We start from the raw sequence: 12,409 nt of genomic DNA, 5'->3' as shown, positions 1-12,409 counted from the left end.
GCCTTCCATAAAAATACATCATCTTCGTTAACTACTACGAGCCGAGACCCTACTGTGAAAGGTTTGCATCACACATTTGTTTTTAATGTATCTAGAGCAAAGGGGTGGTGTGTCAGTTGGGTCTATTTTATAGTCTGGAGGAACAGCACACCCTTGGAGGAAAAACTAAGACTTGCTTAGAATAGTAAGGATTTCCTCAATTGTCTTTTATCTATTTGTATTTTTTTTGTATATGGTCTAAGCTGTTGAGAGGAGACAGTTAAAATCAGTCCTCTGTGCAATTTCGAATATTATCTTCTTCCAGTATGCTCTGATTTTATTTTCCTTTAATGAGTGATCTTCAGAAGTTCTACTGTTATGCTGGCTGCAGAGCGTACCCTTTTTTTCTGTATTAGCAGAAACATTTGCATATTCTATTCTTAAATACACCTTTAAATATGGACACAATAATTTTGTCAGTGTGTTTCAGTACTTTCAAGCCCTGATACAGGAAGGATAAATTGTAAGTTCTGTGTATGCAGTGATAGCTGCTGATGTGGTTCGAGCACAAGCTACATGCAAATACTTGTTTTCCTGTATTTAAATCCAATTTAATCTTTCTTGCAATCTGCAATTTTAAAGTTGTCTTATTTTAAAAATTCCTGTAGTGTGCCAACATTAAATCTGCTTTTCATGTGGGTCTTGAAACACTGTGGTTTTAAATGTAATCATGTTTAACAGCCAGCAAAACCCCTTGTAGTAGGTGCATATGATTGGATCTTGGAAAGAATACATACCAATTAGTTTTTACACTCTCTCTTCCTTACATTGCTTTATGACTTGTCTCTGCTTAGGCAGTGGGGTTATTTGACTGTTCTTGTTTTTGTTTTGTGTGCTACAGTGGGCTGGATTTTCAAAGTCTTGGATTCCTGACGTGGTATCTGCAGAATGGGGATGGGTGAGCGCCTCGTGAAAACAGTCTCATTTGGGCCCTTAATATGAGGGCCAAAGTTACTAGTTAGGCTTAGAAAATTTGTACCAGTCTGGAATTACATCTGGGTTGTTACAGGATTATTACACCTCTTATCTGTGCTTTGTCTTTTTACTAAATGGAAAGTCAGTGGTCAGTGGGAAGAGGAAGAATGGTGTAATCAGGGGCAAGAGGGATGGTCCGAATGGAGGGAGAGGAAGACCTTGAACAATGTAGCAAGGCACTGGAAGGGTTGAGAGCCTGTCATAAGTAGGCAGGACCCTAGCCGGACAATTGACTTTGTACAATGTTGAAGGATGGTAGGAAATTAGTCATTATGACTCACATGAGGGAGTTGTACTCTGACATTATTAACAGGGCTCAGAAGTGTTTGTATTAGGGTAGCCATGAGGAATTGTGTCTATAAGGTGTGAGGGGAGGGGTGCCTCTCTTCCAAAAGAGAGAGGCAGATCTAACGGGACATTAGGGAATGATGGGTCCATGATGCTGTGTTTGAGAGGAGCAGCTGCTGGTGGATCAGCAGCCTGTTTAGCCTTTGTCCTTGAGATTTTGTCAATTGGTTTCAAGGAAGATGTAGAATAAAGACACAGTAGATGGAGCATGTTTACCAGGAGCTCTTCTTAAGGATTGGGAACTGCAGGGCAGAAAGGCAATTCCCTTGGTAAATGGACAGATGCAGGTTGGCACCAGTGTGTGATTGGGGGCCAGAGGGATTGTGCTGATAATGAAGGCAAGTGGTTGTCAAAAATGGTGACAAAGGGTCTGTGAGAGCCCAAAGGAGAAGGGAGCAAATGAGGGAACAGAACTGTGATGTGAGCAAAGGCATTAGTATCAGGAACTGGAGCTTGTGGATGCCAGGCTTGAATACACTCATCCAACTGGCAGAGAGATTGATGCACTTAACCCTGTTGTTAAATAAGGAGACTCTAATGTTGAATGATAAGACTCCAGATTGCTACCTGAGTGGATAAGGAAGCTATACCTTGGAGATGCTGTGATGCAAGAAACTGTATACTTAAGATGCACCTTGGTTGAAAAGACCTTGTGCCAGTGACAAGTGACATACATGATGCTAGTTTCACACTGGTCAAAAAAGGAAAAGGGAAAGTACTTGAGTAGCCTTATTTTGGCTGGATAGCTGCTGACATGGACGTCAGGGAGAGATGAGCCAAGAATGTCTTGGAATGAATTCACACAAAGCCACTTAATGGAGCTGTTGGGATATGTGATGCCAACGTTTTAAAACCTGAAAAAGAGATGGGGGAGGGGGGAGACCTCCCTGAAAGATGGAAAAGGAAAAAGTGCTGAAGAAACTGACAATAGCTGCTCTAGGATTAATCTGCCCTGTTAATGCTCCTGCCTGTCATCTGGGCCAAATTTTTGTTGCTGAACAGTAAGTAGTCTAGCAGGTCTTCCTTTTCCCTTTAGAAACACAGATCACTTTTATGAACAAGGTTAAATGGAAATAATCAGATGGTAACAATTCAACACGTGCTTAAAGTTTTGGAAGATCAGTTTTGGAAAGTGGTAGCTCAGGGGGGAGCCACTGTGGCAGAGTATAGGTGCGCTGAAGATCTGCACTCCAGTTAAAGCAACAGGGGACTGGCCATAAATAAAGCAAATCCATAGTCTGTTCTGTAATGCTTGTTTCCTCTGATTATTTAGATTGGATGCAGAACACCTTCAGTATTCCATGGGCACCACTAGGCATCTTTCTTACAGAGTTTCTTGTTGAAAATGAAAGAATTGTGCCCAGAGAGCATTGGTTTTGTGAGCCCTCTGCAGACTGCTTGTACTGTCTCATGGACTGCAGTCTGGGGACTGCTGCTGTACCCATTTGTTGTAGCACAGAGATGAGTCTCTGAGCTAAGGTAGGAGTTGACTCTGGCATGAAGGTAAATTGTTAAACGTGGCGTCCTGAGCATAATAAGTGCTGACAGAAAAAGCTGCCTAGCAACCCTGTGGGCACAAGGGGAATAATCCTTACTGCTGCAAAACTTTCTCATGGTCTACAGAGCTTCTGCAAGGCAAGGCAATTTTTCATACCCCAGTTAACCTAGTATTAAATTTATTTATTTATTTATTTATTTTCCAAATTGATCATTAAACTAGAGTATACTATGGTCCAGATAATGTGCTTTGAGAGAACAAAACCAAATGAGACCTCAGTGCAGAATTTGTCAGGCTCAGCTGGCAACTGAAGAATTCAGCTGGCACTTGGCCCTTTTAGAGAAAGGCAGGCTTTGGCAGGCACCGAGGAATTTCCTGAATTATGAAAAGAGAGCACTGGGCACAGGAGAGATCTCAGATAAGGCAGATCTTAGAAAACGACTGAAAGTGGAATTTGTTCCTGGTAAATTGGGTGCTTGATGTGGAAAGCACCTAGGTTTCTGGCAGCCCAACATAGCAAGAAGGCTGAAGAAGGGAGAAGAGAAATATGTAGGAAGGAAACAATCAGAAAGTGTTTTATTGGGGCTTTTAAGTTATTTGAGTAATAAGCATAAATCAGTTATGCTTTTGGAATATTTTTATTAGCTGAATATTTTTTTTTAGTTACAGTTTTAGCAACTACGGTCTGGTTGGAAAACTGAGTTCATCCGTCTCTCTCAGAAATTCAAGAATCCCTCAGTCTCCTATAAATAACAACAGAAGCCTTAAATAGAAGGGGAAACACGCATGATAGTATGTTTTCCTCACTCCACATGTAAATCACATGGTCTCAAATACTTGATTTAATGCAGTGATTAAAGATAAAGATAGATTGAAAGAAAATACACTGTTGATGGAGGGTAGCATGGAATGTGGTAACTTCTGAATACTGTATTGCTGCTTTGGGAAATACAGCTTTTGTTGTAGTATGACTGATGCTATTGTTTTTCTGCTTTTTAAACTTCTGCACCTTGTTAGCTCCAGTGGCCTAATGTTAGCATATGGCAATGAACGTTAAGTATTACTCATGGAAATGTGTGCTTTTCTAAAATAAAATGTAACTTTGGAGGTATGTAGAAAGGAATATTCAATTGAACTTGCATCTTGGGCTGTCTGTGTAGGATTTTATGCTAACTAGCACTTAGATTCTACATGCCTCTTTATCATACATCATATGTAAAGTAAATATACATCATGATGGAGGGGGTGGCAGCCCAGACATTTTAAGTGTGTGGCTGAGGTTTGGTTTCCTAGGCTTTGACAACTTCAGACTTTCAGTTCTTGTTTTTCAGCTACCTCATCTCTACCACTTTAGGTCTTCTTGCCTAAAGAATCCACGTGTAAATTTTCTGCACATTTTTTTATTGCTGTCTTTATGCATCATTTGGGTCTATTTTTTTTAATTATTATTTTATGCTGCACAGTGAAAAAGTAAAAAACGAAATTCAGTTGCAGTTTGTCCAGTCTAGTTGTTGATTTAAAGCAAACAAATACCACAAGCAGTGTGCCTTTTCAAAATCATAGCATCACAGAATCAGCTATGTTGGAGAAGATCTTTAAAATCATCAAGTCCAACCATTACCCCAGCACTGCCAAAGTCCACCACTAAACCGTGTCCTGAAGTGCCATGTCTATGTGTATTTAAATACCTTCAGGGGTGGTGACTCCACTGCTTCCCTGGGCAGCCTGTTCCAATGCTTGACAACCCTTTTGGTGAAGAAATTTTTCCTAATATCTAATCTAAACCTCCCCTGGTGTAGCTTGAGGCTGTTACCTCTTGTCCTGTCATTTGGTGGAGGAAACACCAGCCAGCTCCTTGCTTCATCCTCCGAAAATGCAGCCTGTTTTACTTCTGCCTGATTTTGCTTTTACTGTATTCTTGCCTTTGGTTCTTAATTACATTTTTTTTCAATGCAGACCATTCCTGGGCATGTGAGGCTAAATCCTTAACCCAGTTTCTGTAGTCAGTACATGATCTCCAGAGGCTTCATTCGTATCATGCAAAGAGGAGACAGCTCCTGAGTGACTCAATGGTCAGCATGTTACAGAGCTGACCTGACGTGAGATAGTATGAACATGAAAGAGATGGGAAAGTGCTGGTGACACAGGAAATGCTGGTACCCAGGCGTTAGTCTGTACATGCAAAACTTGGCCTGAATTGAAGAAGATGTGTTTGCTACCAGTTAGTTTTCAATAATTCAGTGCTTCCTCAAAACTAATCAAGTGTGTAGCCTCTTCTAGAAGGTCATTTCTCAAGAACAGACATGAGTGCTTGTGGGTGTTAAGTTCTTGACATAATTTATGCAAATACCTTTTAAAAATAAAAATTTGAGAAGCACATCAAACCCTTCCCCTTCCTATAACGTACTTTGCCAACTGAAATGGGGTGAATGTTGAGCAGCAGATGAGAGAAACTCATAGTTAATGCTTTGAGTGGTCATTTCTTTGTAAACTAAATGTACATATTGAGTTGTTCTATTTGTTACTCATTTTCACTAGATAGTAAATATAATTTCAAAGGCTAGGTGTTTGTGGTTGTTTTCTGTAGCTCTCTAATTTCACTCTGTAAATATTACTTTGGCATTTCTGCATGCCTCTCCTTGTTTTCAGTGCGTAAGTATATATGGACAATGGGTAGCTTCTGTAGCTGTGTTTGCCCTTCTGTAGGAATGGACCTATCTGTGATTGCATTACTTCTATAAACGCGCAACTGTTTCAAGCCATTGAGTCCTTGGAGTCAACTTTTTTAGTTATGTTTTTGCTTTTTGACGCAAATCTACAATTTGTGCTGACATGAGCATGTGGCTTTGCACATGGTTTTGCGAAAGATAGGCCTGCTCTGGAGCCAGCACAGCATGGTTAATGCCAACAGCATTGTCATGGATTTCTTTTCTGTCCTTAGGTCCTTTCTCACAATTTGTGCACAGTGTTAAATGTTCCCCATGATCCAGTGGCCTTGGAAGAGCACTTTAGGGATGATGATGAAGGACCAGTTTCCAATCAGGGTTACATGCCTTATCTAAACAAATTCATCTTGGAAAAGGTAAGTTTTGAATTCTTGTGCTTTGTTTTTTCTTTTATCAGGTTTTGTGTTAGTGTCTTTACAGTAGACTTCTGCTAAGCATGCTGGTGTGAAGGCACTGGTGGTTGAGTGTGGCTGTGTGGTGGCTGGATACTCTGGAGAGCCTGTGCCTTAAAATGGAAGGTTGTACTGTTCTCTCTTTCTTTTTCCTTTCCTTGTTTTCTGTTTCATGTTACATCTGATCATTGTCTAAGGTATGTTCATGCAGAACCATGTTAATCTTAATAAACTACCTCGAATTTATTTGGAAGTATGTTGGAGTTATAGATTGTCCCACCTTATACTATGCCTATAGCAGAATATCGTTATAGATTCCTTTGTAAACAGAAAGGACAAAAAATATCTTTAGTTATTCAGGAAGTAATTTAATAAATAAATCCCTTCAAATAATTACAGTGGGTGACACTCCCTGTGTCACCCACTGTCAGCTGTCTCTTGTGCCTTGTTTTGTGGGATGCTCCGGAAATCCAGCAGTTTCCCCTGCCTCTCCATCTTATTCTATGATAGCTAGTCACTGGGATTGACAGTTAAAAAAACCCTTATCTTCAACAACTTCTGTTGAGATAACGGTCTAGTTGGTAAAAACCAGCCTGCATAATAGTGCAAACATACCAGCTTCAGTACCACTGATTTCTTGTAAACTTGGGGGCCTACCCCAGAAACTCTGAAACTTTGACATTGTGGCTGCAGAGATACATATTTACTTTATTTTATAATGCTAAGAAGTCCTGAACTTTCATGCTGCTGAAAAGTCCAATGCAGCAATTGCAGATTATGGAAACTCCTTAGCACTGTTTGCTGCTTTTTGCTGCTTCTTTGATCTACATTTAATACTGGTGGAGGTAGTGGACCACACTGAGAGAGTTGCAGTCGATGGCTCGATGTCCAGGTGGAGACAAGTGATGAGTGGTGTTCCTCGGTGGTCGGTGTTGAGACTGATCCTGTTCGACATCTTTGGTGGTGACATGGACAGTGGGATTGAGTGCGCCCTCAGCAAGTTTGCTGATGACACCCAGCTGTGTGGTTCGGCTGTATCCTGGAGGGAAGGGATGCCATCCAGAGTGACCTTGACACGCTCGTGAGGTGGGGCAGTGCCAGCCTTATGAAGTTCAACAAAGCAAAGTGCAAGGTCCTGCACCTGAGCTAGGGCAGTCCCAAGCACAAATACAGACTGGGCAGAAACTGGGTTGCAAAGAGCCCTGAGAATAAAGACTTGGGGGTGCTGGTTGGCAAGGAGTTCAGTGTGACCTGGCAATGTGTTCTTGCAGCTCAGAAAGGCAATCTATTAAAAGAAGCGTGACCAGCTGGTAAAGGGAGGTGGTTGTCCCACTCTTGTGAGACCCCACCTGGAGAACTGCATCCAGGTTTGGGGCCCTCAACGTAAAAAGGATGTGGACCTGCTGGAGTGAGTCCGGAGGAGGTCCATGAAGATGATCAGAGGGTGGAGCACTTTTCCTGTGAAGACAGGCTGAGAGAGCTGGGCATGTTCAGCCTGGAGAAGAGAAGGCTCTTAGAGCAGCTTCCAGTACTGCAGGCTGGAGAGGGACTTTTTACAAGGGCATGTAGGGATAGGACAAGAGGGAATGTCTTTAAGCTGAAAAAGAGTAGATTTAGGTTAGATACAAGGAAAAAAATAAGTCACTCTGAGAGTGGTGAGGCATTGGAACAGGTTGCCCTGAGAAGCTGTGGGTGCCCCATCCCTGGCAGTGTTCAAGGCCTGTTGGATGGGCCTTTGAGCAAGCTGGTCTAGTGGAAGGTGCCTCTGCCTGTGGCACAGGGGTTGGTCCCTTCCAACTCAAGACATTTTATGATTCTATGAAAATATGATACATATAATGCAGTCTGGTAGCCTGGAAACAGTAGAAGCTTCTTATATTTAGCTAAGACTTACCAGCTGCTCTGGTTCTCTAGTCTGTATTTCTTTCATACTCACTAATAGTGTCCAGTTTTATATGTGGGAGCTGTGGGCTGTTAATACACGTAAAGATATCCTTTTAGCATCTTGGTTGTTTGATACTGAAGAATCTTGCTTTGTCCCTAAGAAGTTTATCTAATTTCCACTTCTTGTTGGCTGTCTGAGCTCCTGTAAGATTCAGTGGAGACCAAGCAGTTCGTGTATGAATTTTTGGAAAAGAGGGTTACTTTATTTTGACCAAAGGATTACAAAGTCTGAACCACAGTGGTTTTGTTGATACTGTTTGTAGGCAGTAGCAGCCATTAAGAAAAAAAACCCAAAACACAAACCCCCAAAAAACCCACCACAACCGAAAAAGAACCTAAAACCAGAAAATAGAAGGAAGGCTTTTTCAAATATAAACATGCTTCATTGTTAAAGGGTGTTTCTAGGAAGAGTAGTTACAGAAATAAGAAGCAGTTGCATTTGAATTACACCTTAATTTGAAAATGAAAGACCTGGCTGCATAAGCAAGTTGGTGTGAATTCAGACTGTTTAGATACTCTGGAGCACCTTCTTACCCCACCTTAGAAACAAAGGTCAAGCTACCCTGCTTCTCGGGAAAGGAAAGAGCATGTGACTGCCTGTAGTTTCTTGTGTTTAGTCATCCACTGATCTGGCTTCCCATAACTGTCTGATATACCCATACCTTTGGTTCATTTTAAAAGATGAAAATGTTAAGGAACAGGATTATCTGTAACTTCATGTTATTTAATCTTGACTAAAAGCTTGTAAACAGTTTAGATATGTACCGTTTAAAAATGGGTGAGATTTGTTAGCCTGAAGGCTATCCTTTAGGACCAGAAAAATCTTGATTGTGGCATCTTTTAGAGATGACTTTATATCAGTGCCAAAAGACAAGATACAGTGGAATGAAGTCACTGGTTGTGACTCCTTTGTTTAAAGAAAACAAGCAAAAAAAGCAAACAAGAAACCCCTTTTTTTATCGTTTGCCCAGGGCATAATCTGTTCTTTTGGATGCGGTGACTGCACAACAAATGCTATTAATATATGCTAGTAAGCAAGGCTACTAAAGGAGGACTGGTGCTTTATACCCCCAAATACAGAGCAAGTTCTCTCATTTTCCAGTCGTACGTTTTCTAGTGAATTAATTGATTTGAGCAAGAGCAGTCTGGTCAAGAGAGTGTGTTTGGTTCTTTTTTTTGTTTTTGTTTTTAATCTGAAGATAACTTGCTTCAAAAAATTAGTAAAATATTTAAAGAATTAATCCTTAGATTTCTTTTAAAACGGATATGTAACTGTAACATAGAACTTTATTGAGGACTTTGTAAACTTTTGAAGAACTTCTGTTGTACTTTTAAATACAACAGTTACAGCTTTTTTATATTTTTTTTAGTGCTGGCTTACCTGTGTTACCCTGCAATACATCCTCTTTATATAGAACCAAGGAATCATCAGGAGAGGCACAAGTCAATAGTGTAATGAGGCAAACTGGTTGCAACTAATTTCCTTTATCCAAATAGGGAGTTTGAATAAATAATTTGAATAATTAGTATTGCCTAATAGGTGATTTCTTGTATGGTGCTGCTTATTGCAGGGGTTGGAAAGGACCTTAAGGTCATCTAGTTCCAACCCCCCTGCCATGGGCAGGGATACCTCACACTAAACCATCTCACCCGAGACTCTGTCCAACCTGGCCTTGACTGTCTTCATAACTTGTTTTACTTGGTTTCATAACCATATTTTATCATTTCCCGTTATTTATAATGTATGCCTTTTAATATAAATTGAAAATATTTCCTTTTCAATAGTGGTGAGATGGTGGTATTTTACAATATGTCTTACTTATAGCTGGAAAGAGACAAATGGGGGGAGGACATCGTTCTAAACCTCAGATTATTTCATCTTCCAAACAATTTAGTGAATGTTACTTACACTACCAATGCTTGTTATATTTTTGGAGCTGATCGGGTCACTTAAATATTAAGCCGAATATGTCTGTGTTTTCTTATATTTTAGAGTTATTTGGTACAATATTGATGATGGTTTGAAAATTTTCTACTTTTAATAGTTTGTTAACTAAATTGGAAATACTTTTGCACACAAGTTCCAGTATACCTTAGAAACCGAACAAGTATTTTTGATTTCTGAACCTATGCTTAGAAATAATCTGTCATAAATTCTGAGAAATTATTTATTCAGACTAATTATTATGTAGCTACTATGTAGTAGAGTGTTGCCCATCAAGGAAGCCAAAATAGCACGGCCAAGACTTCTGTGGTATGGAGTGAGCTCTAAAGCAATTTGGGTTTAGTTGCAGGATTTTCACCTTCCTTGCCCTCCCACCCCATACAAATGTGCTTGTAGAAGGAAGGGACCAGGAATAGTTGGCACTGCTACATGGACTTGCATAGGAAAATTTTTGTTTTTCATTGAATAGAAATATTTAGTTCCATCCCTGATTTCAAATGTCTCTGGAACAACAGTTTTGTGATTATGTCCTTTATTTAACAGCCAGTCTGATCCTTTAGAAAAAGAACCACAGATGTGAATCAGAGTTATTTTGAAGAGCTGAGTCTTGGGTGCTTATCTGATTATTGTTCCTGAATAATTCCTAAAGTGTCTCTCTGCTCTGGATGACATATGGGCCCCACAAAGTCCATTTCGGAAGCAAGTTTGGATTCTGAAAAAAAGAAATTTCTAAAGTGAGACCCCTGGCACTGTGCAACATAGTCCCCTGTGGCAGAATGGTCCTGAAAGCTTATGTGCGGCTGCTGCCTAATCCTGGTGGCGGTACCGTATTGCAGGTGACCTGGATTTTGATATGAACTTCTGAATTACACAGAGTCTGGCTTTGCTGTTTGAGCAAAAATCATGCACTTTCCTTTACTTGGCCAAGACCTGTGCCTTTCTTTACCTGTGTCCCTTTGATCATTGATTGCTACCATGCTTTAAAACATCAGCAGCTCATGGAGCAACCCACTGTATTTATATAGCTTAGAGCACTTGCCAGATGGTGGCTGGAGGAAAGGAGATTTCACACCCCATCGGCATGTTTCTTGGGAGTAGCTTAACCACTAGGATGTTCCACGGTGGAACTGCTATCGTCTGAGTGGGTGGAGCTGTTTTAGAAAAGAAGTTAAGCTTCACTGGGCAGGGTGGGGAGGACAAATAGGAAAAAAGCAAAGGCAAGAGGGGCCAAGGGAACAGGTGCTGGCAGACTGAAGGAAGGAGAAGGAAACATGGCTTCTAGCCCTTGTTCCAAAGGGAATTCATTTGCTTATCTGGTGTTCTATTTAAGACCCATGTTTCTTGTACAAACATCTGGTATGCTGGGCTTGTGACTACAGCAGCTATAGCTCCTACAGCTTCCACCTTCTCCAGAGCAGAGTAGCTGGCCTCTTGCACCATCACTTACGTTGGTGGCCTGCTCTGCAAGCATGCAAAATCTGTGGCTTTCTTTCATGTCTCACTTTTAGTCCTGTAAACTGTACTGTAAAGTACTGCTTAGAATAGGGTTGGCTTTCTGTTTACTTATGTTTTCTTCTTTTTTTCTTTTTTCTTTTTTCCTCCACCCACATAATTTTATCCCCTTCCTTAGCCTGTCATTGAGTTAGCCACTGTGGCTCACCCTCTGCTATGTTTGACCTCTTACCAGACTGGATAGGATATCATACAGTTTGCAGTGGTGTCCTTGGAGCATCTGCACAATGATGCATGGTTTGGCTCATCGTGAGAAAATGTCACTGAACATTTACCACAAGAAGTACAAGAACCTATTATTTAGACACATTTTCCAAAATCTCAAGGGACTTCCATTACAGTGCAGAGCATGCTTTTATCAGTTACATGTTGGCAAAGAAGGAGCATTGATATTGTAGAGAGATAAATCTCAAACATAAATGAGGGTTTAAAAAGAAAATGAAGAAAATGAAAGCTTTTGTGTATGTAAATAATCCACAGATGGGTATGTTTACAGTTGCTAAGTATGATAAAGAATAACAAAAAAGAGAATTTTTTTTTTATCAAGGTGAATATTTGTAAGTCTGAGAAAAAGGAAAGATTCTAAGTGGCTCAGCATTTGAGGAAAAAATGTTTATATGCTTATAAATATCCTATAAGAGCTACATTTAAGTAACATGAAGTGGAAAAACATATTAAAGGTCTTTCCCAGCTATTGTTCCAATATGCCTTTTAGCATATCCACATGTGGTTTTGGCTATATTGGTTTCCAGATTTGCTGTATAAAATCTCAGTAACTCAGTGCAATAGAAGGGCATCTGGAAACTTAAGGCAGTTAAGAAGGTGGTTTGGAAGTGTAACCTAATATGTTAGAGGAAACACAGACTGCAGTATAGCCTCCTTCACATGAAGTCAGGCTGTTATTAACTCGACCAGAAACTGGAGTTTGGATGTAGGTTTTGCTGGAAGAAATTCCTTAGTTGACCCCATACAGGAAGTCAGACCAGGCTTCTACAGTGCTCTTTTCTGGGCCTTGATGTTTCTTGCAAAC

General features: G+C 40.4%; 1 protein-coding gene across 2 annotated transcripts in view; it reads left to right on the top strand.

The window, feature by feature from the left end:
- SWAP70 (switching B cell complex subunit SWAP70) overlaps positions 1-12,409 on the top strand; it is a 50,826-nt gene that overhangs the window by 2,649 nt on the left and 35,768 nt on the right. Inside the window, exon 2 of one of the 2 annotated variants that reach the window (XM_061462934.1) lies at positions 5,802-5,942. The exons of the other annotated variant lie outside the window; for it this stretch is intronic. Within the exon in view, the coding sequence (XP_061318918.1) occupies positions 5,802-5,942 (141 nt within the window). The remainder of the gene's footprint in view (positions 1-5,801; positions 5,943-12,409) is intronic. 2 annotated transcript variants of the gene reach the window in all.

This window comes from Pezoporus flaviventris, unplaced genomic scaffold (assembly GCF_033815535.1).
Source record: "Pezoporus flaviventris isolate CSIRO_AGI_PZ_B2104156 unplaced genomic scaffold, CSIRO_AGI_Pfla_v1 ptg000036l, whole genome shotgun sequence".
Lineage (NCBI taxonomy): Eukaryota > Metazoa > Chordata > Aves > Psittaciformes > Psittacidae > Pezoporus > Pezoporus flaviventris.
This window is presented reverse-complemented; position numbering and strand designations above follow the sequence as displayed.